The sequence below is a fragment of the Trachypithecus francoisi genome, unplaced genomic scaffold (assembly GCF_009764315.1).
Source record: "Trachypithecus francoisi isolate TF-2019V2 unplaced genomic scaffold, Tfra_2.0 Lachesis_group19, whole genome shotgun sequence".
In the NCBI taxonomy this organism is placed as follows: Eukaryota; Metazoa; Chordata; class Mammalia; order Primates; family Cercopithecidae; genus Trachypithecus; species Trachypithecus francoisi.
The window spans coordinates 42,857,316-42,883,009 of NW_022681464.1; the positions used below are offsets into that span (position 1 = coordinate 42,857,316).

At 39.7% G+C, this 25,694-nt stretch overlaps 1 protein-coding gene across 12 annotated transcripts in view; it reads left to right on the top strand.

The window, feature by feature from the left end:
* PTPRM (protein tyrosine phosphatase receptor type M) overlaps nt 1-25,694 on the top strand; it is an 864,300-nt gene that overhangs the window by 531,262 nt on the left and 307,344 nt on the right. For all 12 annotated transcript variants that reach the window (XM_033178310.1, XM_033178302.1, XM_033178303.1 and 9 more), the window contains 3 exons: nt 790-892; nt 24,078-24,351; nt 25,366-25,402. In XM_033178310.1, the coding sequence (XP_033034201.1) occupies nt 790-892; nt 24,078-24,351; nt 25,366-25,402 (414 nt within the window). The remainder of the gene's footprint in view (nt 1-789; nt 893-24,077; nt 24,352-25,365; nt 25,403-25,694) is intronic.

Sequence of the window (25,694 nt, forward strand, 5' to 3'; positions counted from 1 at the left end):
TCTAGAGAAGGAAGATGCTGGGAACTGGCCTTAGAAATAGGATTTATATTTGGAGGAGAACTAACATTTGTAGAATTATATTTGCCTGTCTCTCTGTTCTCTCTTTGAATTACGATAATAACCATACAGGGTAGTTTCCCCATTTTCAGATATATAAAAGCTCTTATGCTGGTTAAAACAAAACACAGCGAAAAGTCAAACCTAAGCCTTTCTTACTTCTGTTCCTATGTGTTTTCCACTGTCATGCTTTTCTGAGAGCCCACAGATAGTCACTAATTCATTCCAGCAAATCTCTCTGACTCCCACTGTCCTCTTTAAATCCCCAATGGGTCTCTGCTACCTGAAAAACCTTGACCTAGATGGAATAACTGTAAAGTCCAATGATTATTTCTTAAATATGCCTTTAGCATAAACATTTTATTTGAGAACTCATATGTACAGAAAAGTGTACCAATTGTAAGTGTACAGCTCGGTGATTTTTCACAAGCCGACTATGCTAATTTAGCCAGAATCCAAATCAAGAAACGGAATATTACTCACACCTCACAGACGCCCTCATACCATCTCCCAACTTCAACTCAAGATCACAGGGGGCACTATGGGCTGCTTTTAGCAGCTGTCCCTCTGATTCTGTAGGGAATATACGCGAAGCTTGCTCATGGTGGTTGATAGCTGCAATGTAAAGTAAATGCACTGTGTTCTTAATACTCTTTGTAAAAGGAAGTGGAAACTGAACTGAGACGATCAAGCAGAAATAATGAGTCTTCCATCCTATGCCTTTTCCCCCAGCACCCTCTATGCCAGCTTATGAACTTGAGACACCTTTGAATCAAACTGACAATACCGTGACAGTCATGCTGAAACCTGCCCACAGCAGAGGAGCACCTGTCAGGTATGGAACAGAGGGGTGGGCCAGCTCTAGCGAGAAGAAAACTAAATCAAGTTGATTAATTCCTCCAATGTGTTTTCTCGGGATTTGCTGCAAATCTCAGCCAGCATGTAAATCCATATCTTTATTAGTTCTAATTAAAAGTAGTGACTGAGGAAAATGAAAGGGCTTTGATGTAAGATGGTCAAGTATTGTTTAAAGGGTTTTATGCTGATGCAAGTGGGTTGTTCTTTTGAAGATAAGGAACCGAGCACTAGTCTGTTGAGGAGGTAGTTTTAAATTAAAAGGCTTGATGCAGTTTGGTTACACAAGGGCAGATGGCATTTTTGTTCTCAGCTCTCTTCTTTGAATGGATGTTTAAATTTTTTCATTTGTGTGTTTACTTTGAGTTTTATGTCATTTAATTTTTAGCAAATTAGCTAATTTCTCAATAGAATATGGGATGTATAGTTGTTGGTTTAAAAAAAAAAAACAGACGATTGGAAAGAACGTTGTGAAGTCTTTATTTGAACAGATTTGAGTTAATTACCAACATCTAGGCCCGCGTCTTATCCCATGATGATTTATATAGCTAAGCAATTATAAAGTGTAACTTTTACAGTGACTGAATAAAATAAATTTATTATTTCCAAGACAGAGCAAAAGAATACCTGAATAATTCTGGAGTATCAACTTGTCATAAGCTCATTAATCTGCATAGGTGAAATTTCTACTTGATTCAGAGGGATTTAAATGTTTTACCTTTGTATTATCAGAATAGATTCCCTTCAGAGGCATCTATTACTTTGAATAGAGTACTTGGAAGAAACATTTACATTGACAAGGCATTTTAGGGTTTATTTTCATGTTCCTTTTGTAGAATTTGATTTCATTAATCTTTTTACACCTGGCTATATTTGATCATGTTTTCACTGCAGTATCATAAGGCAATCAGTTAGATTTCCTTCCATTCAGTAAAATATATATGGAGGTCTCAGTTCATAAAGTCATAAATAAAACCAGAATAGTATTAGTTTTTAGTGAAGTCAGATTAGGGAAGAGTCACAGAAATTTTTATTTCAAAAATCTCCAAAATTTTTAAAAGAATTTTTAGTTTATACTGTAGAATAATGCAACACAGTAGCTCATGTAAAGTTTTATGCTTGCTGTTCATAGATGCAGTTTGTGAGAATACTATGAAATATATAAAAGCTCTATTCCGAATTGGAGATTGTGTTAACTGCTACATTTCAAGTGATGTGCTTGACATTGCCCAGGCCCTCTGGGTTGATTTCTGTGGGTGGCACTGAAAGATTGCACTAATCCAATGGACCCAAGGCATGCATTAGATGCTATCCAAGACTCAAGTGTACCCGTGGCCATGGGTCAGTCTTTGTTGACTTGAAAAGCTGAAATTTATTAAATGAAAATGTATGCTCTGACCATGGCCTTGGGAGCATCATTTCTTTCTGATCCACTTAACAGTTGCTCAGACTCAGCAATAAAGGGTCATTGGGAAAGGACTCGATGTTTTACTGCAAAGCATCATGATCATGTGAGTAGTTAGAATTCACTCAGCTTCAGTGCCTCCAAACCGAAGGAAGCTGAAAGCTTAATCATTTTTCAAAAACAGCCTGTTATTCCATGGTACTTTGTTCTTATATGGATACCTTTTGCACATTTTCTATACTTGTATCTTACTTTCAAATGCTTTCTGTTGGATTTTCATTTGCATCTTTGGATTTTCATATGCATCTTTCCAAGTTTTGTTGATTGGTTTGTTACTGAGATGGAGTCTCACTCTGTCGCTCAGGCTAGAATGCAGTAGCCTGATCTCAGCTCACTGCAGCCTCTGCCTCCCAGGTTCAAGCGATTTCTTCTGTCTCAGCCTCCCAAGTAGCTGGGATTACAGGCATGTGCTACTGCGCCCCGGCTAATTTTTGTATTTTTAGTAGAGACAGGGTTTCATCATGTTGGTCAGGCTAGTCTTGAACTCCTGACCCTAGGTGATCCACCCATCTTGGCCTCCCGAAGTGCTGGGATTACTGGCATGAGCCACCATGCCTGGCCAAGACTAAATTTTAAAATAATTGCTGTTTGGGCGATATACCTGCACCCCTTTCCCAGCCCTCTTCCCTGGTCTTTGCAAGGTGCCGGGCACACTCCAAACTATTGTTCTTTTTTCTAGCATATGCCTCACTAAGACATTATTTTATTGTTGCTTACTTTTACACATGTCTAGTTGTTTTTCGGAGACTTTGAGACCTTACTAGTAGTTCTTGGTGTCCTCAGGCTTCCTATTCTTATGTCTATAAAAATACATATCCAAATTCTTGTCAGAGTCCAAAACACATAACTTTCTCTGCAGACCTTACATCATTTCATCACTTTGTGTTGCCTCACCCTGTTATCTAGTTGTCATAACATCCTGGTTTACAAGTTCAGCACTGCTGTGCTTTTAAGAAGGGTCATGTCAGTATTGGTGAATACGCTCCTTGAATTTGCCAGAAGCACTTTGCCTCCAGTCCCTAATACCTTCTTCCCCTGTTAGCATCTTGAAATTAATAAATATATCCATGTTCATTATTCACATCTATAGAATCATGATCAATCCTTATGGGGCATAATTCCGTAAGCATTATGGGGAAACCTGCTATAGACATCATCTTTATTGGAAGGATGCCTATCTTAAATGGGTAAATTGTGTTGGCACAAATTTGAGAGAGGAAATTATTTCAACCTCACCTGTCGAAAATATATATATATATATTTTTTTTTTTTTTTTTGCAGAAAAGTGAATGTTGTCTTCAAGAGATTCATTATATAGGACAACATAATTGGACTGATTGTCTGTAGAATAGATGGAAGACCAATATAGCGAGAAAGAGTAGGTTGGGGGAAAAAATATGTATAGTACCCTCTAACTAGATGGGGCATATTAAAATTCTCAATTTCATGTCATGTTTAGACAAATAAGAACTCTGATTAGGGAATCATATGGACCTAAATATAAAGCCATAATGTAAATTAAAACATTTGAACACATCTGGAAATCTGCAAAATGCACATGTAATCAAACTGCAATACAAGAATGCTTTTCACAAATGATAAGATAAATACTAGAAGGAGGAGGGAAATGGAAGCGAACATCTGTTTGCTTTCCTGGATTTTGCACAGTATTGTGTATTCAAAAATACTGTCATTGTGTGATTTCCAAAACCCATTTTTTTCAATTGATTTGATTATTTTCTTTAATCCATATTCATTGATGTTGAAAATTCAGTTGAACTTCGTTTACGCACTTCACTAAGTAAGGTGGTTGTGTATTGATTTCCCTACAAACACTCAGCTTGGTTCATGTAGATTCTTGAAATTGCATTAAACTCTTAATGTAAATGATTGTTGTCTTTTTATTGATCAACACATCAGCTCTGTCACATAAAATTATATAAATCCTGAGATGGCCCAGAAGAACACAAATTCCATCATTCCAGCCAGTAAACTAGCAACTAGGAGAGAATTTTAATGTCTGTTCGTGGATTCAAAGTTTTTTCCTTAGTAAGATATGGAAAAGTTTTATTTTATTTCTTTTATTTATTTATTCTTTTTTTGAGACAGGGTCTCACTCTGTTGCCCAGGCTAGAGTACAGTGGTGCAATTGTAGCTCACTGCAGTCGACCTTCCGAGGCTGAAGCGATCCCCCTGCCTCAACCTTCAGAGCGGGCATTAGAGACAGGATGCACAGTGCCCCTGGCAAATTCAAGGAGCATATTCACCAGTACTGACATGACCCTTTGTAAAAGCACAGCAGTGTTCAATTTCAAATGCAGGGCACCTCACATGTGGAACTGAAGCCAGAGAGTGATTATTATTGTTAACGAAAGACTGTCCCAGTACTTTGGGAGGCAAAGGTGGGAGGATCACTTGAGGCCAGGAGTTTTAGACCAGCTTGGGCAATGTAGCAAGACCCTGTCTTTACAAAAAAGGAAATTAAAAAACAAAAACAAAAAAAAAACATAGCTGAGCATGGTTATATGCCTGTAGTCCCAACCTAGGCATGGTTGTGTGTACCTGTACTCAGGAGGCTGAGGCTGGGGGATTGCTTGAGCCCAGGAGTTCAAGATCAGCCTGGACAACATAGAGAGACCCAACATAGACCCATCTCTATGAAAAAAAAAATGTTTTTCAGAAAGACAGGAGATAATCAGGCATTTTTATTTTAAAAAGTTTCTCATAAATTATGGTTGTTGGCATACAAATGGTTATGGTTTAGTAGTTCAAGGTTATGAAGCATAAAGCATGTTTTCTTTTTCTCAAGCAGCAGCAACCCTTTTGTTTATCTCACTGTCTGTAAGTTCAAGGAACAAAATGTTCAGTCCATTACCACTACCTTCCTAGACATCCCATTCTCTTCTCCACACAAGGAGCCTTTGAGCATTGGGGATATGGAGGAAGCTGCTATGGACTCTCTTCTCCAGGGGCTGGCAATGTAGATGGGAAAGAGAGCTACATGGAATCTAGTGCCCTGTAGTAAGTAGGGATGAGGATGGGAACCAGTGACCTGACCAAGGAGTGGTCAGTACAGGGAAGAGCCAGCTAAGACTTCAGAGAAGAGGTAACGCTGGGGCCGAGTAGCTGAATCTTGAGAGACGGCTGTTGTTCAGAGCATCTGTGTGATGTGGAATATGTTGCCAGGGAGGTTAGGTATGTGGCTGGCAAGGAATAAAAAATGAGAGAGACAGGTTGGCTCCATGAGGACAGGGAGGACTGAGTAGTTTGGCCTGATCTGAGAATGAGAAGTGTGTTATAATCAGAGAGGGGTGAGATGGGAGAAGAAACAAGGGAGATAAGAGGATGAATTGGATGATCTTGCACTCCATACCAATGAGTAGCTATTCGCTGGATTCAGGTCAGGGAAAAAATGTAAGGAAGAGACGCAGCAGTAATGCAGGATGGGTTAGAGGGCGTGGCGCCTCAGAACAAACAAATAGGAGCGGCATAAACGCTGGAGGATGTGCTGGGACCAGTTAAGGTAGCGCTAACCCTGAGGGCATGGAGGAGGGGGTTTCATAAATGCCTGGTGCTGATTTTCATTAGAAAAAGGATTTAGAGAAATCAAAAACACCTAGTCCTTTTTAGAAGGAAAAAAAGAGAATATATTGTTGATAAAAATACTGTCCAGGGTATTGTTACAGTGAATACTAGAACACTTGAAATTGAAAAACTAGCATAGCAATGACTTTCCAATAATTCATTGGAAATCACTAATTATATAAATATTTTTCAACCCCAATTTTCATAAGCAGTAAAAAATTGTTCTTAGTGTCTCTTGTTTGGAAGAACCTTCTGGATCTTTCTTTTGTTGCTTCTCCTACCTTCCTTATATTGTACCGTAACCCCTTTGCCGTGAGCCTGCGTCCATCAATTTTGTGATGATGACCGTACATGTTGGGGTGTGACCATGATGCCTACTCAATGGATGTGGGTAGCACCTCTGGTTACTAAAAGTTAGAGTGTGAAATGCTTCTCTCAGCCTCAGAAGGCATGCCAGCAGCACACTTAGTGGGTGACTGTAGCTTATTCTTGGCTAGGGCTGGGGAAGACCTAAGTTTTTCATCATAGTACTTTGTTATCCCCAAAAGAACCCATGCTGTCTCTGAAAAGGCAAATATTTGAGTTGGAACTACAGACTCCAAGAAAGCTCTCGAGTGTCCTTCACAGTGGAGGCCACACCTTGCACATTCCTGGAGGTGAGGGCCGGGCTGTGTTGTGCGTTCCCCTCTTACTGACCAGCTGCACAGAAGCCATTCAGCAGGAAGGAGGGAGACATTAAAGTCTACCTCATTTTCCATTGATCGTAGAGAAAGTTATATGCTGTTTCTTTTCCCTTGTCTAGATAGACCATCTTTAAATGTTAATAGTGGAATAAATTAGAAATAGTTTCAATTATAAACTCAGAGCACTGAAAGATTGCAAATGGTTGCACTGGACAATATATTACTTTACGAATTGTAAAGCTGCTCTGCCATTTGCTCTCGGGAACCCCTGGGTCTTCTTAATCCCAGTTATTGATTTAGGGAGTTTAAGGGATGAACTTCTAGATGTGTTCCAGGCTAAGGCTGATAGCCTTTCTGGGAGAGGATCTTGGAAATGTTGACAAAGATTAACTGATTTGACTATAGATGCCTCAGTTTCATATATGTGAAATGTGAGGAAAGATTGCAAGTTCTAAGAGGCTGATAAAGTCATGTGTGACCACTAACCCAGTATGCTTCTTAGAGCCCTAGATTTTTAGAACTGAGTTCCAACTCAGAGGCCCTGACCACATTCCTCATGTTAGACTTCTGCTTCATCCTCTTTTGGTGGTGGGGAGAGGGATAAGGGCACAGATACAGAAGGAATTAGGTGTTACATCATTCTCTTCAGCAGATCATTTTATCAACCAGCACTTACAAGTATACACAATGTAACTCTTTATTATAAGAACACCAGGGTACACAAAAGTGCTAATATGCCTTCTATTTCCTCAATAACTATTTTGTTAAGTATGTTATATTACACTCGTGAGGCTTACCTGTATTTGGTTGCAACTTAATTAAATTAATATTCAACTCTTCAGTCGGACAGTAGAAAGATTGGGGAGTGGTCTTGGTGATTTTTCCCATATAATCTGTCCCTTTTGACATGTATATATGGCCCAGTTCCGTCCCATCTCTACTTTTACCTGCTAAGTGTTTTCCTGTCCTGTATCAATGTATTTTCTGCTCATTGAGAAGTAGTAAGAGCTCTGTCCAGTTATTAGTACCTGGTTAAAATCCTGGCCCTTCATAGCATTGAAAAGTGTTGTAGGAAATATTAGGATTGACACTTGGCTACTATTCATTTATTCTTCGTTCATTCACCAGATATCTACTGAACACTTATTATCTTCAAGTCATTGTGCTAGGGTTGTGATAAAAGCTGTCTAGAAAAGTCCAGGGTACTCTAAGAGTATATGACAGAAGGATGAAATCTCAACAGGAGAATCAGGAGTGTGTGAGAAGGTGTTGATTAAACTGAAACCTGAGGAGGAAGTAGGTAGGTAGGTTCACCAAGTAGGTTAGCAATAGGTAGAAAAGCCTAAGATAAGAGAAGTTAAAGAGACCTAAACAGTGGTCATCCTACTCAATAAAATTAAAAACACACAAGGTTTGACCATCACTCGGGAGCATTAATTAGATTTACGTGCAGTTGTGCACAGCATAAGGACATTTCATTCAATAGACTGCATATACAGCAGTGGTCCTGAAAGATTATAATACTGTCTTTTCATTGCACCTTTTCTACCTTTAGCTTTAGGTTTACAGATACTTCCCATTGTTTTACAGTTGCCTACAGTATTCAGTACAGTCACATACTGTATAGCTCTGTAGTGTACAAGCAATAGGCTCTACCATACAGCCTAGGGGTGTTGTAGGCTGTACCATCCAGGTTTTTGTAAGTACAGCTTATGATGTTTGCACAAAGATGGGATGGCCTCATGAGGCACTTCTCAGAATAGATCCCCATCATTAAGTGACTCATGACCATATTTCATGTTGAGAGTGAGCATTTTCCTAGGCTAAACGTTACGTAAAACATATAAATGTAATCAGAAATGCAACATCGTTTGATCACAAAATGATTTTAATAATTTAGTTGTTGAATATCATGCAGTACCTCTAACCTAATTAAGAGTGCAATAAATGTTTATTGAATGAACCTCGTCTTTTTCTTGCCAGCAGGAGTAATTATCACCTGAAACATTTATAGATAAGAAGACCCTAGACCTTCGTTTAACTAGTGGGATATATCAGGAACATGTGGAGTTTTAAATTCTATTTTCATCCCTAAATAAAAGTTAAATATCGTGAACCTTCCATAGAATGCAGAACTATAAAAGAACAATTACCTTTGAAGCAATCTGGTTTTCTTCTTTTTCTTTTTCTTTTTTTTTTTTTTAGTAAGAAGGGTAATTAAGAAAGATTGCTTCAAATAAGCCATTGCTATGAATTCAGATCCCATCAGGAAGGTCACTCCAATTTTCAGGCTTTTACTGATTCCTGCAGAAACTTCTCTTCTCACCTCTTGGGGTCAGCAGTGACACCCCCGCCACCCCCCACCCGCCCCGCCTCCTTTTCGCTTTACCTTCCATCCCCACAATCACTGTTTTAGTTCATATTTGTCTTTCTCAGATCTCCAATCCTCGTTCCACCCTGTGGCTGCAGGGTCTTTCCTCCCAGGTTAATAACCCATCAGTGTCTCCCTATTGCCCTCAGCATAAATCCAGACTTCCTCTAACGGGGAAGCCTCTGGCTTCTACTCACTTCCTGGGGCAGCCTGCCTTCCACCTGTAAATATATGCCTGAGAATATCCTGGGTGGTTCCATGCCATTTTGTGGGTTTGTTTATTTTGCAATTGATGTTTCTTTCATGGAATCTTCTCTCTTTTTTCTTCCCTCCTCTGTCCTGCCTGCACACACACACTCACAGTCTCTCCACAGTCTCTCTCTCTCTCTCTCTCTCTCACTTAATTCCACTCCCCTCCTAGCTATGACCCAGATGTCACCTCCTTGGAAAGCCCACCCTGGCCCCCTGCCGGTCTGTGTCCTGCAGCTCTCCCAAAGAGCTCAGCCCTAGATTCACTGCACTGGCTGGTGACTGCTTGTCCTGGCCACCTACCTGCTCCTTCAGGGCCAGGCCTGTTCTCTGTGATTTTACTCTGTATTTCCAATCCTGGTTCTGTGCCAAGCACAGCCTTCCATGAGTATTGGTTTGTTTTGTTTTTATTATTTGTTTCTCATTTTTTTAAACTGTAGAAGAATTTTTACTGAGACAAAAAATATGACTGGGTTTGCATATTAGATCAACCACTGGGGCCGGGACATTGGGGAAGTAAATGGACCCATGTGGCTTCTGGATGGAAAGTTAACAGATTACCATAGATGGATGCGTCAAAACTGTCTTTTGACAAACACAAAGGCTTTTGATTGGAGCAGGCTGTGCTCAGGAGTTCCACCTCCCAGTTCTCGCCAAATGACTGAAGTTTCATTTGGTAGAATAAGTGACATCTAATCTCTCTGATGTAAACAATTCATACAACTTAATAGTTTAGAAAGGTAGTATCACAAATTAAAAGAACACTTGGCACAGACACAAGAAGACTTGGGTTTGGATCTCGGCTGGGTCGTTTACTAATTGTGTGACCTGAAGTCACCCTGTGTGTGAGGCTCTTCTTGCATTGCTGTGAAGATACCTGAGACTGGGTAATTTGTAAAGAAAAGAGGTTTAATTGGCTCAGCACTCTGCAGGCTTTACAGGAAGCGTGGTGCTGGCATCTGCTGGGCTGCCGGGGAGGCCTCAGAAGCCTCCAGTCTTCCACCTGTAAATATGTACCAGTACTTACAACCATGGCGGAAGACAAAGAGGAAGAAGGCATATCACATGGCAAAAGCAGGGCAAGACAGAGAGTGAGGAAGGAGATGCCACGCCTTTTTTTTTTTTTTAATTGTGTGTGTGTGGAGATGGAGTCTCACTCTGTCACCCAGGCTGGAGGGCAGTGACACAATCTCAGCTCACTGCAACCTCTGCCTCCCCAGTTCCAGCAATTCTTCTTCTGCCTCAGCCTCCCCTGTAGCTGGGATTACAGGCACCTACCACCATGCCTGGCTAAGTTTGTATTTTGAATAGAGACGGGGTTTTGCCATGATCACCAAGCTGATTGCGAACTCCTGACCTCAAGTGATCTGCCCACCTTGGCCTCCCAAAGTGCTGAGATTACAGGTCTGAGCCACCACTCCCAGCCAGATGCCACATAGTTTTAAGAGACTAGATCTCATGGGAACTCAGTTGAAATATCAGTTATCCCCAAGGAGATGGCCTAAGCCACTCATGAGGGATGCACTCCCATGATCCAAACACCTCTCACCAGACCCCACCTCCAATTCCCAATTGGAAATTATATTCAATATGAGATTTGGGCAGGAACAAATACCCAACCATGTCACCCTCTAAATTCTCTAAGTCTGTTTCATTTGTAAAGTTGCCAGTAAATATGCTGCTTGCTGGTCTCACAGCCTGGTCAGAAGGATTATGATCAGTGAAAATTCTTCACAAACCGAATTGTTCAAAGAGAATAAAGCTATAATATCATGATTTGCTTAAAAAATGTTGACTACGTTGCTATTCAGTCTTCATCCCCATTGCAGTCTGCTTTTAGTACTATACTTATGCCGATATGCTGTGGCTGTCACCTACATAGGAACTATGTTTTAACAGTCACCCATATTTGATAATACTTTTATAAAAATTGTAAGAAATGTGTGTTTGGTATTAATATTGTGCATTCATTTGGTAAAATCATTAACGTTTTAGATCTCTTGTTCCATCAAAACATCCCAGCAATAAGAGAAGGCATTATTGGAAGGACTATTTATAGGTAACAACTCATTCCAGGGAGTAAAAGGCAATGTTGCTAAGAACCGAAAAAATGCAACCACAGCATGGAGCTCGATGCTTCTAGGTTTAAATTCTTATTCGCTGAAGTTTAATGTCCAACTCAAAAGTAATAATAATATCTACCTCAAAGGACAGGTGGGAGAATTAGTGACCTGTAAGCAAAGCAGTCAGGACAGCATCAAACACAGATGTTATCTGTTCAGTACAGGAAACCTTTTCTTATTGTTGATTTCTGTAGTGATAGAAACAACGTATAGACAACGTGGTAGCCCCTGTTGTTCCGCCCATGTCTTGGGAAATTTTCTGGGTCTTAGTGTTATATTCCTGAGCCTCAGTTATGTTCTTCTGAGCAGCTTGTGATAGAGGAATAATAATTACAGCAATAGAAAATGAATAATCGATGTTACTTGGATCGAGGAGCTGTGATGTGCCAAGCCCATGCTTGATCCCAAAGGAAATAATTTCTCATGATGCAGAACAGGCTTCCTCGCTAGCTGCCAGCGTTTCCCCTTTACAGTTGAAAGAACTGAGGTTCAGGGAGGTTAACAGACTTGTCTGCTCTAACCCCAAAGCTATGAGCTCTCCGTGTAACACTTAATCTTCTGCTCAGAGCCACAGGGCATGTGAGCTGTCAGGACCTTGTCTCCTCCTGGGAGCTGTGCTCATTCTCTTGTCCCTCACTTTGCTTGATCAGAAGACGTCTTTCCTGCTGACTCTTCAGAACCAAAATGGTTACACCTACCTTTGCAGACATAGACTATTCTGCAAGTTAATATCCTTTCTTTATTGTCTTTTCTAGTACAGGCATACCTTGGAGTTATTGCAAGCCTAGTTCCAGATCACTGCAATAAAGTGAATATCACAACAAAGCATTTTTTGTTTCCTAGTGCACAGAAAAGTTTTGTTTATATTATACTGTAGTCTGTTAAGTGAGCAATAGCATTATGTCTTAAAAAAATGTGTCTACCTTAATTAAAAAATACATTATTGCTAAAAGTACGGATGATCATCTGAGCCTTCAATGAGGCATAATCTTTTTGCTGGTGGAGGGTCTTTCCTCAGTGTCGATGGTTGCTGACTAATCAGGGTGGTAGCTGCTGAAGGTTTGGGTGACTGCGGCAATTTCCTAAAATAAGACAAAGAAATTTGCCACATCAATAGACTTTGCCTTTCGCAAAAGATTTCTCTATAGCGTGAGATGCTATTGGATAGCATTTTACCCATGGTAGAATTTCTTTCAAAATTGGAATCAGTCCTCTCAAACCTTGTCGCTGCGTTATCAACTGTGTTAATATAATATTCTAAATCATTTGTTGTCATTTCAACAGTGGTCACAGCATCTTCATCACAAGTAGATTTCATCTTAAGAAATCACTTTCTTGGCCAGGCGCGGTGGCTCAAGCCTGTAATCCCAGCATTTTGGGAGGCCGAGACGGGCGGATCATGAGGTCAGGAGATCGAGACCATCCTGGCTAACACGGTGAAACCCCGTCTCTACTAAAAATACAAAAACTAGCCGGGCGAGGTGGCGGGCGCCTGTAGTCCCAGCTACTCGGGAGGCTGAGGCAGGAGAATGGCGTAAACCCAGGAGGCGGAGCTTGCAGTGAGCTGAGATCCGGCCACTGCACTCCAGTCCGGGCAACAGAGCGAGACTCCGCCTCAAAAAAAAAAAAAAAAAATCACTTTCTTTGCTTACCTATAGGAAGCAACTTCTTATCCGTTCAAGTGTGATCATGAAATTGCAGCAACTCAGTCTCATCCTCAGGCTCCACTGCTAATTCTAGTTATTCTTTCCACCACATCTGCAGTGACTTCCTCCACTGAAGTGTTGAACCTCTCAAAGTCACCCTTGAGGGTTAGAATCAACTTCTTCTGAGCTCCTGTTAACATTAATACTTTAACTTCCTCCCATAAATTACAAATGTTCTTAATGGCATCTAGAATAGGGACTCCTTTCCATTGACTTTGACCAGATCCATTAGAGGAATACTTATATATGTCAGGTATAGCATCACAAAATCTATTCTGTGTATAATAAGACAAGAAAGTTAAAATGACTTCTTGACCCATGGGCGGCAAAATGTATGTTGCGTTAGCAGGTATGAAACCAGCATTCATCCCATGTACGTCTCCATCAGAGCTCATGGGTGATCAAGTGCATTGTCAAATGAGCAGTAATATTTAGAAAATAATCTTTTTTTCTGAGAAGTAGGTCTCAACAGTGGGCTTAAAATATTTGATAAATCATACTGTAAACGAATGTGGTGTCATCCAGGCTTTGTTGTTCCATTTCAAGAGCACAGACAGTAGATTTAGCATGATTCTTAAGGGCCCTAGGATGGTAAATGAGCACTGGCTTTAGCTTAAACTTGCTAGCAGCATGAGCCCATAACACAAGAGTCAGCTTGCCCTTTGAAGCCAGATACTGACTTCTCCTCTTCAGCTATGGAAGTCCTAGATGGCACCTGCTTCCAATAGAAGGCCATTTCGTCTACACTGAAAATCTGTGGTTTAGTGTAGTTACCCTCATCAGTGACTTTAGCTAGATATTCTGGATAATGTGCTGCAGCTTCTACATCAGCACTTGCTGCTTCACTTTGTACTTTTATGTTATGAAGATGACTACTTTTCTTAAACCTCATGAACCAACCTCTGCTAGCTTCAGACATTTCTTCTACAGCTTCCTCACCTCCCTCAGCCTTCATAGAATTGAAGAAAGTTAGGGTCTTGCTCTGCAGTAGCCTTGGTTTAAGGGACTATCATCACTGATTTGATCTTCTATCCAGACCACTCAAGTTAGTTTGATACTCTATCCAGACCACTAATACTTTCTCCATATCAGCAATAAGGCCGTTTCACTTTCCTATCATTCATGTGTTCACTGGAGTAGCACTTTTAATTTCCTTCAGGAACTTTTCCTTTGCACTTACAACTTGGCTGTTTGGTGCAAGAGGCCCAGCTTTCTGTCTTAGCTTTTGACATGCCTTCCTGACTACGCTTAATAATGCCAGCTTTTAATTTAAAATGAGAGACTTGCAGCTCTTCCTTTCACCTGAACATTTAGAGGCCATTGTATGGTTATTGTTTGTTCTAATTTCAATATTGTGTATGTTAGGGAATAGGGATGCCCAGGGAGAGATGGCTGTCTTACATGGACACAGTTCATAGCGCCCCAAAACAATTACAACAGTAACATCAAAGGTCACTGATCACAGATCACTGTAACAGTTGTAATAATAATGTAAAAGTTTGAAATGTTGAAAGAATTACCAAAATGTAGCACAGAGACATGAAGTAAGTGCATGCTGTCAGAAAAATGGCAGTGATCGTCTTGCTCAAGGAAGGGTTGCCACAAACCTTCAATTTGTAAAACTGCAATATCTGTGAAGCCCAATAATGTGAAGTGCCTTATTAAGCTGGATATGCCTTTATTTTTATTGGCGCTTGTACAACAGCATCCAACGTATCTGTCTTGTTCCTAGATGTATAGCTTTGAATTTAGGCCTTTTGTGCATACCATTACAATATGGTGGGGTAAGACACTCTACAATAGCCTGTGCTGAGCTGATCTCTTAAATAAACTTGCTTCTGGTTAAAAAAAAAAAAAAAAAAGAAAAGAAAATACATTACACCTTTGTTTATTATAATCATTGGAATCTCTGGGGTTTATCCCTACTGCTTGCTTAATTCTTAGATGCAATACTTTTGTTTTCTTCATTATTTCCTTGTTATTGTTTTTAAGCTGAAACATTTTGGGGTTTGTTTTGTTATGTTTTAGAGATGGAATCTCACTCCATTGTACAGGCTGGAGTGCAGTAGCATGATCATAGCTCGCTGCAGCCTCAAATTCCTTGGCTCAGGCGATCCTCCCACCACAGTCTCCTAAGAGCTGGGATTTAGAGGTGTGTGCCACCACACCCAGCTAATTTTTTTTTTAATTTTCTGTAGATCAGGGTCTCACTCTCTTGCACAAATTGGTCTCAAACTCCTGGGCCCAAGCAATCCTCCCACCTTGGCTTCCCAAAGTGCTAGAACTACAGGCATGAGGCACCACACCCAGCCCTTGCTAAATGTTTAGCCATATAATTTTGAGAACTTGAAGAACTTAAATGAAATTGTTTTAGAAGATTCGATTATTTTAATCAAATTAATCAGTGTTTTTCTGCTGGTGTGTATGTTCTTTTTCCTTTCACCATTTTTATTAGTCTCCCGAGAATCAATAAATTAAGCATCAGTGCTTTTGAGATGCTTATAAGTGGCTTTTTAATTCTTCTCTTTTATTTACTGGAGAAATGCAGACTGCGGGAGCATCTTAAACCTTCGGGGCTAAATGTACTTTTGTCGCAATTTTCAAACCTTTTGAAAAGGCTCTATCTGTGGCTAAAATTGTTTAGGGAAAGAAACTGACTTCTAACCTAATAATTTTCCTTTATTCGTGGAGGTACACATAGGATCAAAATGTCATTCAGTGGTAAAATTTCAGCTTCTATATTCCTGCTTTTTATAGAACTTGTTTTTTATTATTACTTACTGTTGCTGAATTGCTACAGTGAGGGTTAGCAAAAGGTGACATATCCCTTCCTGTCACCACCACCACTACCACTACCCCACCTGCTTTTGAGTTTTATTGGATTAAAAAATAATACTCTGGATTCCTTTACTGCCAGAAAGCAAAGTTCATTTTTATTAATGTTGCTTCTAGGATGACAATGTCAGTCATCTCTTTGAAAATTCATTTTGGAAACTAAATTTGTTATTTAAGAACCTTTGAAAAGAAGCTTTAAAAATGGCAGAGGAAGAGAATAATAATAGAGTAGATGTATATGAGCTTTTATACAATGAAACTTAATTTACCTTTCCCTCAAACTCCATTTCAGACTTGCTTTTGTGCATGAAAATATGCTGGCTAGCCTTCCCTCCCCTACTTTTCAGATTTTCTTTTCTTTCACATAATCTCTTCTAAAGGATTCTGTTCATCGGATCAGACCTGCAGTCTCATTCCCAGGCTCCTAGGCTGGGGGCGGCAGGCCCAGGGCGCCTGTGGGAGGGTGTATGGGGTGGCTACTATAGACAGGGAAGGCCAAGAATGGCTCTAAGAGCCAAATTCCACTGCCAGTCACCCCCCAGAAAAACCAACAAAATACTTACATAATATTTTGATATAACTTTAAGGATTAAAACAGATATACTATGAAGTACTGAAAACAAAAAATGATGGCCTTTGTAGCCTGAGGAGTGATTGTAGACGTGACAGAGTAGTTCCAAGTTTGCCTGACAGTGATTTGGAAATAGAGAGGAGAACAAAGACCAAGACCATGCCTGCCTTCAAGCTTCTTCCCTGCCCATCCTCAGGTACCTCCTTCTTCATCCTCACCTCGGGCCATGTGGGCTCCTAGAGGAGTCAAGACTAGGAAGCCTAGTTTTCATGTCCAGCAGTACAAGAATTGAGTGAGGAAGACCCTGCCGTTGTTGGGTAGCTCTTGGGGCCACTCTGGGGACTCCTGGGGGCAAACCTGCTGAGACCTGGGCAGTGTCTGAGGCAGTGTCTGAGGTAGGACCCAGCTCATTGCCTTCCGTCTTCTGTGCTGATGCAGGGTGCTCACAAGCAATTGGAGCGAATGGAGACTGTATTGGGATCTATTAATAAACATGTTGAGCTTTTTGTTTTTGTTGCTGTTGCATTATCTTTAATTCAAGGAGAATATTGGTGACTGTAGCATTGCAGAAGCAGTTTTAGGGTGAGAACATTTGGGCACTAGATTGAGGTCAGATGCCCTCAATGCAGTAGATGCTAGAAGAGATTTTAACGTAGAGATTGACGTATCCCTGCGTCCTGTTACTTTGTCCTTTGTCCAAACCCTTATCAGATCCTTGGCACGGTAGTTCTTCACTGGTGTGACGTATTTCTAACACTCTTAGCCTGGCTTTTCAAGGACTGGGCAGTCTGTGCCTAATTCCTCTTTTTATTCTTCCCCTGTGCCTGGAACAAGGCCTGATACGTGGTGAATATTGTGGAAAGAAAGAATGGAGGAAACATGAATGAAATAATTTTCTTCTCATTTGGTGATATCACAACTTGCCTGATCTTGTGCTGAGGGTCATAAAATATTAGAGCCTGAAGGACTTTAGTGGTCAGTCGGTGATTCAGGGGTAACGCTGGAGCCAGTCACTTGTGGACAGTGATTCCCAAGTCAGTGCTGTCTCATCGGCACCCCCGTGGGCACACCTGCCTTTCTCTGATGGTCGCATTTGTATTCCAGCTCATCTGGCCCGAAGCACTGGAACTTTTCGGGACTGAAAGATTTTGAATTGGGTATAATACAAACTATAAAATATCATTCAGACAAACATACAAGAACAAAGATATTTGGTGCGGCTTTGATGGTATTCTCTTTCTATTTTTATTCAAATCATTAGGACTATTTCAGAGAACATACTTTTCGTAATAGTAACTAATTTTGGATTATAATTTTGTAGTCATGTGTTTATGAAATTGAGATGATTAAATTGTGTTAAATTTACATGAAATAGGAAATGCAAAGGAAAATGTCTTCACTTGTTAAAAGCAGGAGAAATCACCCTTAAAGATGTTCCATCTAGGACTAATTTACTCGAAATGTGGTGCCTGTTGTGAAGATTAATGATAGGTGGCCTTTTACAGAGTTTCTCAGTCTGAGCCTAATATTCTAGTTGTTCTTTTTATTATCCCAAACCTCCATAACTAAAGAAATTTTTTTCACCCTGCCCTTTGTTCATAATATGGGACGATAATTGAGTTCATATTTCTCACCCAACCTTTCAGCTCTAATTAATATTTTATTATATCAGATTTTATCACTAACTAGCAGAGCAGCAGGGTATTGAACCGAGTGTGGGAGCGAGTGCACAGGCACACACGCACAGAGCAGTAGTAACTTGCTGATGCCAGGGAAGCTCCTTGTTATGAGTTATGGCTGAGAGAACATAAAAAATGCTTGTGGTGCCCCACACATATTCCACAGCAATTTCTGGTCAGTCTTATCTACATCAGAGCAGGACAAAGAGAAATTAAAGTTGGTAATATAGAATATTCAGCCCCACAGGTCTATTTATCCTGTGCAATGTGTTACCCATTGCCAATTGTCTGTAGAAAACTAGTTGCCATTTATCATTGTAATGAACAGAAGTGTGTCTGATCAGTTACTCTCAGTGTTACCTGCAGGACTCTAAGGAATCTGAGCCGTAATGACAAACACTGAATTCTGATTTTTTTCCACTAATTGTAATTTGGTGACATACGTTTTAAAACTGAGTTCAGTTTCACCAGGTTGTTTGGAGTGTTAGGGTGTCATTTCAGTAAATGCTGGCAGATTTAGGAAAAAATAATGTCAGAGCAAAGAACAAGAGGAAAATAAATTCATTGTGGCTGCGTGGCAGCAACCCTTAGTTATACATTTATTTTTTCATGCTTTGCGTGTAATTAATAGTTTCATTTTCTTTCATCTCCCCCATATTAATCTTCAGGAAGATATCAATACTGATCTCTATTCTTTTTATACATATAGAATGGATGATTTTTACCAAAAATTGCAAATCAAGCCAAAAGTCACTCCTAGATATGATAAAATGAACAATATTCTAAGTCCCTGAAATGATCAGAAGTGCCTGTTTTAGAGGATTAGCAAAAGCAACAATGAAAGGGCTATAACTTTTCTCCTTCTCTCTTTTGTTCCTTACCTCCCTACCTTCTATTATGCGATTGGTAACCCTCTCATATGGTGAAAAGAAATATGATAAATGGATTTAAAAAATGGATTTACAACTCATCTTGAAATGAATTAGAACAAAAAATTTTAAGTTAATTTCACATGTGTATGAGGCTTCCTCTCCAGAAACTCAAAGTTAGGAAAAAACTAAAAACATTTTATCACATTTGAACTTTCGAGTCGTAGATGAAAGATGTTCCGATGTTCTTTTCTAGGTTATACTTCATGTGCTATTCCATATAAATGCAGACTTTTCATTCTCCTTGTAAAGGCCTTAGAATTTTGTTGTAGAAACGCCTAGCATAAATTAAACTGTAAATTAAATTTCATTCCATAGGAAAGTTCTAATATAGTGATGTCACAGTGTTGGCAGATTCATCTTCACTGTGGATTGTGCTTTTAATATTGCACGTACACTAGGAAGATTTGATGTGACTTTAAATTCCAGAGTAATGGTAGGACAGGGCTAGGGTGGTGCAACTTTAATAAACAAAGGCAGCATGGACAACCCATTAAAAGGATAATAGAGTTTAAATTCAACTCACTAAGCTAAAAATTTCTGATCAGTGTTCTATTCTCAGAAATTTGCTTTTTAAAACTCTTTCTAGAAACACTATTCTAACAGTGAGATTTTCAAAGCTAGTTTTGAGATTATGATTGTGGATGGAAAATTTTTATGAAACTCATTAGTGAAGTGATGTTACTTGTACAGATGAAAAACACATCAGCTATAAAGTTCTGTCAAGGTACTGTTGACCTAGGTGCTAATAATGTGTTAATTTCCATCAGGGAAATAGCAAATTATGGCACTTGGGCAGCAGATAGGACTTAGCTATTTTTCATTAGCACTTGGGCTTTGATAAAGGGGAATAGAAAAGAGCTGCTTGACCTTTCAGCGCTTAAATTATTAAAGAGCAAATAGATTTGAGGTCTGGATGCTTGCAAATCTAATTTGTCTTGTGGAGCAAGGATGAAAAGACATTTTGGGTTTGAAATTGCTCCAGTCAACTTAGTTCTTCCTTTAATATATCTGAAGATGAGTGGATGGTAGCCATTTAAAAACCAGTATGTCTGGAGTAGAGTGTATAATAGAACCCATGCCAACTGGCTGACATGGAGGCCTCTCTAATGATCATTTAATTCTTAAATTTTCACTTAATCCTCATAAAACTGCTGCTTGAAACAAGTGATTTTTTTCATGTTTGCTTAGATAATATTTGTATTACAAAACAAAATTTGGTATCATTAGAGGACGTCAAACATTGTGTTGTTTAAGGTATACTCGAGCAGTGCCTAACACCTATTAGGCACTCAGAAACTATTCATTGAAGTAATACATCAGTGTACACGCTCATCACGGCTGTGAGCCCTGTTAGGAGAGAGGAATGGGAAGTGAGAGATGGAGGTGCAGGGCCACGTAGAGACCTAGCATTTGATTCCCTTAGGTCCATTATTTAATTGTGGGTTATCCAGGATAGACTAAAATATAACGAGCATCCTCTTATCATAAAACCTTTTCGTTGTTCATTGCTTTCTTTTTGGCTGTTGAGTATTTGGGAAATGAATACAAAATAAACTTCACGTTAAATTTTAATAAGGCAAAGCATTGTTGTGACTGTTGGTGTGCTTTCTCCCTCCTGGTACATAGAATGTGTAATATACCCCCAAACCAAATAGAAGCTACTTAAGGATGATAGCATGCTTTCAGAGATGTGTACTTCACAGCCAAAGTGTCATGGGACACAACAGTGACTAAACCTTTGCCCTTCTCCTTCAGAAGCTTATAGGACTTTTGAAAATAGTGATACAAGGACACAAAATGGCTATGTCGACACAGAAAACATGTTTTTGTGAGTTTGGAGCAGAGCAAGAGAACATGAAAATGAGGAAACAGACTCTAGGCCATTGAGAGAGGGTCATTGAGGGTCTCAGTGTTTTAGGACATAGGGCATCTGAGAGTAACCTAGAGTTCATTGCCTTGAGGGGAACCACATTTAAGTGGCAAACTGGAGTCCAGGCCAGGGTGAAGGAATAGATGCAAAGATGTTTGCGGTAGGAGAATCTAGGATCTTGGGACATGGAAAGTCTAGGAGCAGCTGTGCTGCTTTTTTGTCTAGCGGGGTTATAACAGGAGGGAGCTCCTTGCAGGTTGAGAGAGGTGGGACAGTGCTCAGAGGACACCAGCCAGGTGCTAAAGTCACTGTGGAGCCCAGGAGAATGTCCTCCCTGAAGGTAGTTAATGACTCAGATACAGGTGACAGAAGGAATTGAGGTCAAAGCCAACGTTATCATCGATAACTCCCTTGATGTGATAAGTGTGAATCTTTACAATACTCAAAATAAACTGATTGTGGAAAGTCGATGGAGACTAGCTTATGTGTTGGTTGTGTGTGCAAGTGAAAATTCCCTTCAGGCCAGATGGTTCCCATGAGTGTCTTCACTGGACTTGTGAGTAAGAATGTCAGCACAGGCTGGTCTGATGATGAGGAGAACTAGCTCTGCTATCAGACCACCTCTGCCTCTTCATAGAATGCCCTGGCAAAATGGCACTTCACCTCTAGACCTCAGTTTTCACATTAGGAAAATGGGAAAAATAAAATCTGTGTGCATTGGGCACCTGGCCTAGAATTTTCGGTATGGAATATCTGCAACTATTTTTTTCTTCACACATATCCTTATTTTCCTGCTTTGTCTAGTATATGGATTTCCCAGAAGTTGTTTTTAAGTTGGAGTTTTGAAAATCATGTTATATAGCAAATGAACCAGAAAAAAGATTTGAAGGAAGTGATGTTAAAAATTATTTTATTGGCCAGGCGCGGTGGCTCATGCTGGTAATCTCAGCACTTTGGGAGGCTGAGGCAGACAGATCATGAGGTCAGGAGATCAAGACCATCCTGGCTAACATGGTGAAACCCCATATCTACTAAACATACAAAAACAAAATTAGCCAGGCGTGGTGGCAGGCACCTGTAGTCCCAGCTACTTGGGAGGCTGAAGCAGGAGAATGGCATGAACGCAGAAGGCAGAGCTTGCAGTGAGCTGAGATCGTGCCACTGCACTCCAGCCTGGGCGTCACAGAGTGAGACTCTCACAGAGTGAGACTCTTTCTCAAAAAAAAAAAAAAATGTATATATATACATATACATATATATGTATATATACTATTAAGTGGAGAATCACTTTGCAAAGAAAATAATTATTCTTATGGTTTCTCTCTTTTGTGAGATCAGTCCTCATATGTTGAATAAAAATTCTAGATATATGAAATCCATGTTAGAGATTCATTTAATTCTCTCATTTCATAGGAGAAAAAACTCAAATTCATTGAAATGCATTTAGAACCCCAGCTCTTAGCAAAATTAGCATTAGAGCCCAGACCAGTACATTGTTTTTACCCCGACAAAAGCGATTTCAAGAGAGTGATCACACTTCTTCAGGACTGTCTTTAATGGAATTCCAGGTTAGACTTGTTTCACAGCTGTCAACTGTGGCTGTGCTACAGAACAGGCGATACGTAGTCTTCCACTTTGACCTTGAGCCTTTGCCTTTACTATTGTATGAATGATCCACTGATGTGGAGCATTTTACATGACTCAGTCCAATAGAAAGTGTCTGCTGTGTAGGAAGTAAGAGTTGTACTCCTTTGTTTTAAGTTGACATCACTGGTAAAGTTCACTTTTTCACTGCCCTATAAACCTGCTGGTTCCCTGTGTACTGAGAAATCGGTCTGATATTCTAAAACAACTGATTTTTGTTTAGACAGAGTTACCAACGGGATGGCAGCACACATTTCGTTGCTGTAATAGAAGGTGCTAGTGGTTGTGCCCACAGAGATAGGTGGTTCTACGAATGCAGATTCGGAGGCCACATAGAGAGGAACCTCCCTGGGCATTCCCCCATGGGTGGGGACAGCAGGCAGCCCTCTTCTGTGCCTTTCCTTGCTATTAATGGGTTCTGTACTGAGCAGCTCTTGGTTCATGCAAATTCTGGTGCCTTTCTGATACTGTAAGAAGAAGATCCCTCATCCTGCTGGAGGACTTACAGTCTAATCTGGAGTCAGTCCAGAGAAGCTTTAGTTTTTCTCAGCATAAGAAACTTCTTTTTTTCCAACAAAACTGCAAACAACATTCATCACTCTAGCAAATGTATTAAATAAATATATTAATTTTCTGAAAGTCCATCAGTTCAAGGTTTCTCCCATTCTCCTAAGGTTACTTCAGAATTCAAAGACATTGGAAGAGGGTGGGCAGGTACCAGAGACCTACTACTTAGTGGGACTGTCACCCTTGCAGACATCTTCAAAGATACCCATGCCCAGCCCATTCTTATATAAAATTCGAGGAGCCTTGTTCATGACTTAGTCTTACTAATCACTTGGAACTCCAAGGCTTTGGTTTTTGAAACTATAATCCGTTATCTCTGCTTTTCTTATGCGTTTCTTTCCACTGACTGAATATGGTGAGGGCGAAGGAACATAAGAAAACATACGAAGATAAACCTTAGTTACCATGAATCACTACACATTGTGTTTTGTGATTTGTTAAAACTTTGCTTGTGTTGTCATTAAAGAAAATAATGCATTGCCTTTTAAAATAAATTTATAGTTGGTATAATTTAATTGTATTTATCAGGTAAACTGAGTTAATTGTCTGTAAAATCATCTTCAGTTACATGTGAGAAAAACATTACTTCTGCTCAGATAAACAGTAGAGATTATCATATTAAAAATTTTAAATGACGGTGAATTTTGTTTCTCTCACTAAGTAGTGTTGTTTTGGGTGGGAGAGTTCTGAAGAAGAACTGAAGTACCCTCCCTCTCTTTATCTGAGCAAGTGGTGCATGAGTGTCTGTTATATACCAAGCACTCAGTATCGACTGCGTCCAGTATGTTCTTTATTTTGAGTGTCCTATGGGTCCATGCAGTTGAAGGCAGAGTGGATCAGTTCAGTTATCATAAAATATCATTGATGATACTCTTGTTTTTCTAGTGTCTATCAAATAGTTGTTGAGGAAGAACGTCCTCGAAGAGCTAAAAAGACAACAGAAATCTTAAAGTGCTACCCAGTGCCAATTCACTTCCAGAATGCTTCTCTGCTGAACTCACAGTACTACTTTGCTGCAGAATTTCCTGCAGACAGCCTCCAAGCTGCGCAGCCTTTTACAATTGGTGATAATAAGACATACAATGGATACTGGAACACTCCCCTTCTCCCCCATAAAAGCTACAGAATTTATTTCCAAGCTGCTAGTAGAGCCAATGGGGTAAGTTGTACAGATCACTGTTTACTTAGGCTATTTGGGGTTGTTAATGTGAACGTAGAGTAAGTAAAATAGTAGTAAAATTGAAGTCATGCTTTTCTGCATTTCTACTTGTAAACAAATGTGATTTTTCTTCTCTTAAAATTATTTCCGTCTAGAGAAATTTATGGAAAAAACGAATATACTCATCTTTATATATATATATATATTTTTGTTTGGAGGAGTTTATCATCAACATGATGGGTTTTATTTTCAGTTTTCCTGTTACTGAAAGTTGGCTGGAAATTCTGGTTAGCTTACTGTTTTACAGGAAGACAGTAAGGCTCCAACACATACATTCAGCTCATTTAAAATTTGTGAGATTCACAGCATCTGTCTTTTCAGCCTAGTCTGTCCCATTAAAGAAATGGGAACTGAAGAAGTTCCACAACAGTTTCTACTTCCTATAGCTGTGACTACATTTGTGTCTTTTTTATTTTCGTAAGAGAAAATGGAAAGATGAGAGGGAAACAAAAAGTGTCATTTCTGAATTTGTTTCCCTTTCCTGTTCAGACCAACGCAGAACTCTGGTAGAGATTGCGAAGGCTCCTTAGAGAGAGGAAATGTTTGGCACATACCACAGTGGGTCCCTCCTTCACTGCATAGGTCTAGGTGTCATTGTCAGCTTAACTTTTGCTGGTGAAAAGGGGGGAAATCTGAGATGCATCGTACTTCTCCAGTACTGTTTGCTCAGGGGGAAGTACAGGGACGGTGAAGGAGGTCCGGGGCCATCAGGCAAAGGCATTTTAAGTGTAGCTCCTTGCTCATCATCTGGTCTAGAAATGCCCAGCACCACCGGCACTGGAGCCAGAAAATGTATCTGAGTGTGGTTCAAAGAATAATTGCTGTGTGATGAAAGACACGCCCAGGATAGTGAGATCCTTCTTTATCAGTGTTATTTAAATAGAACTACAGATATTTCTATTTGTTTTAAATAAAACATGAATAATGATTTTTCCCTCTCTTTATTTGACACAGGAAACCAAAATAGACTGTGTCCGAGTGGCCACAAAAGGTAGGTTGAAATTGTGGAATGCTCTCCTAATTAATGTTCCTTAAAAGTTTATTTTAACCTATGTTTCAAAACTTTTTGAACTGTAACTTGATTGAAAATAAATGTATTATATATACATATATATGCATGAATGCATGCATGTAGTAGGATCTGATGGTAATTAACATTGACTGACTGTAACTCATATAGATACTTTTTAAAATAAGAAGCTATATTTCTGTGTTCCAAGCAGTTTTCAATAGTTACCTTTTTCAAATTTTTTCAAATGAATTTAATTTTTATATGATCTCAG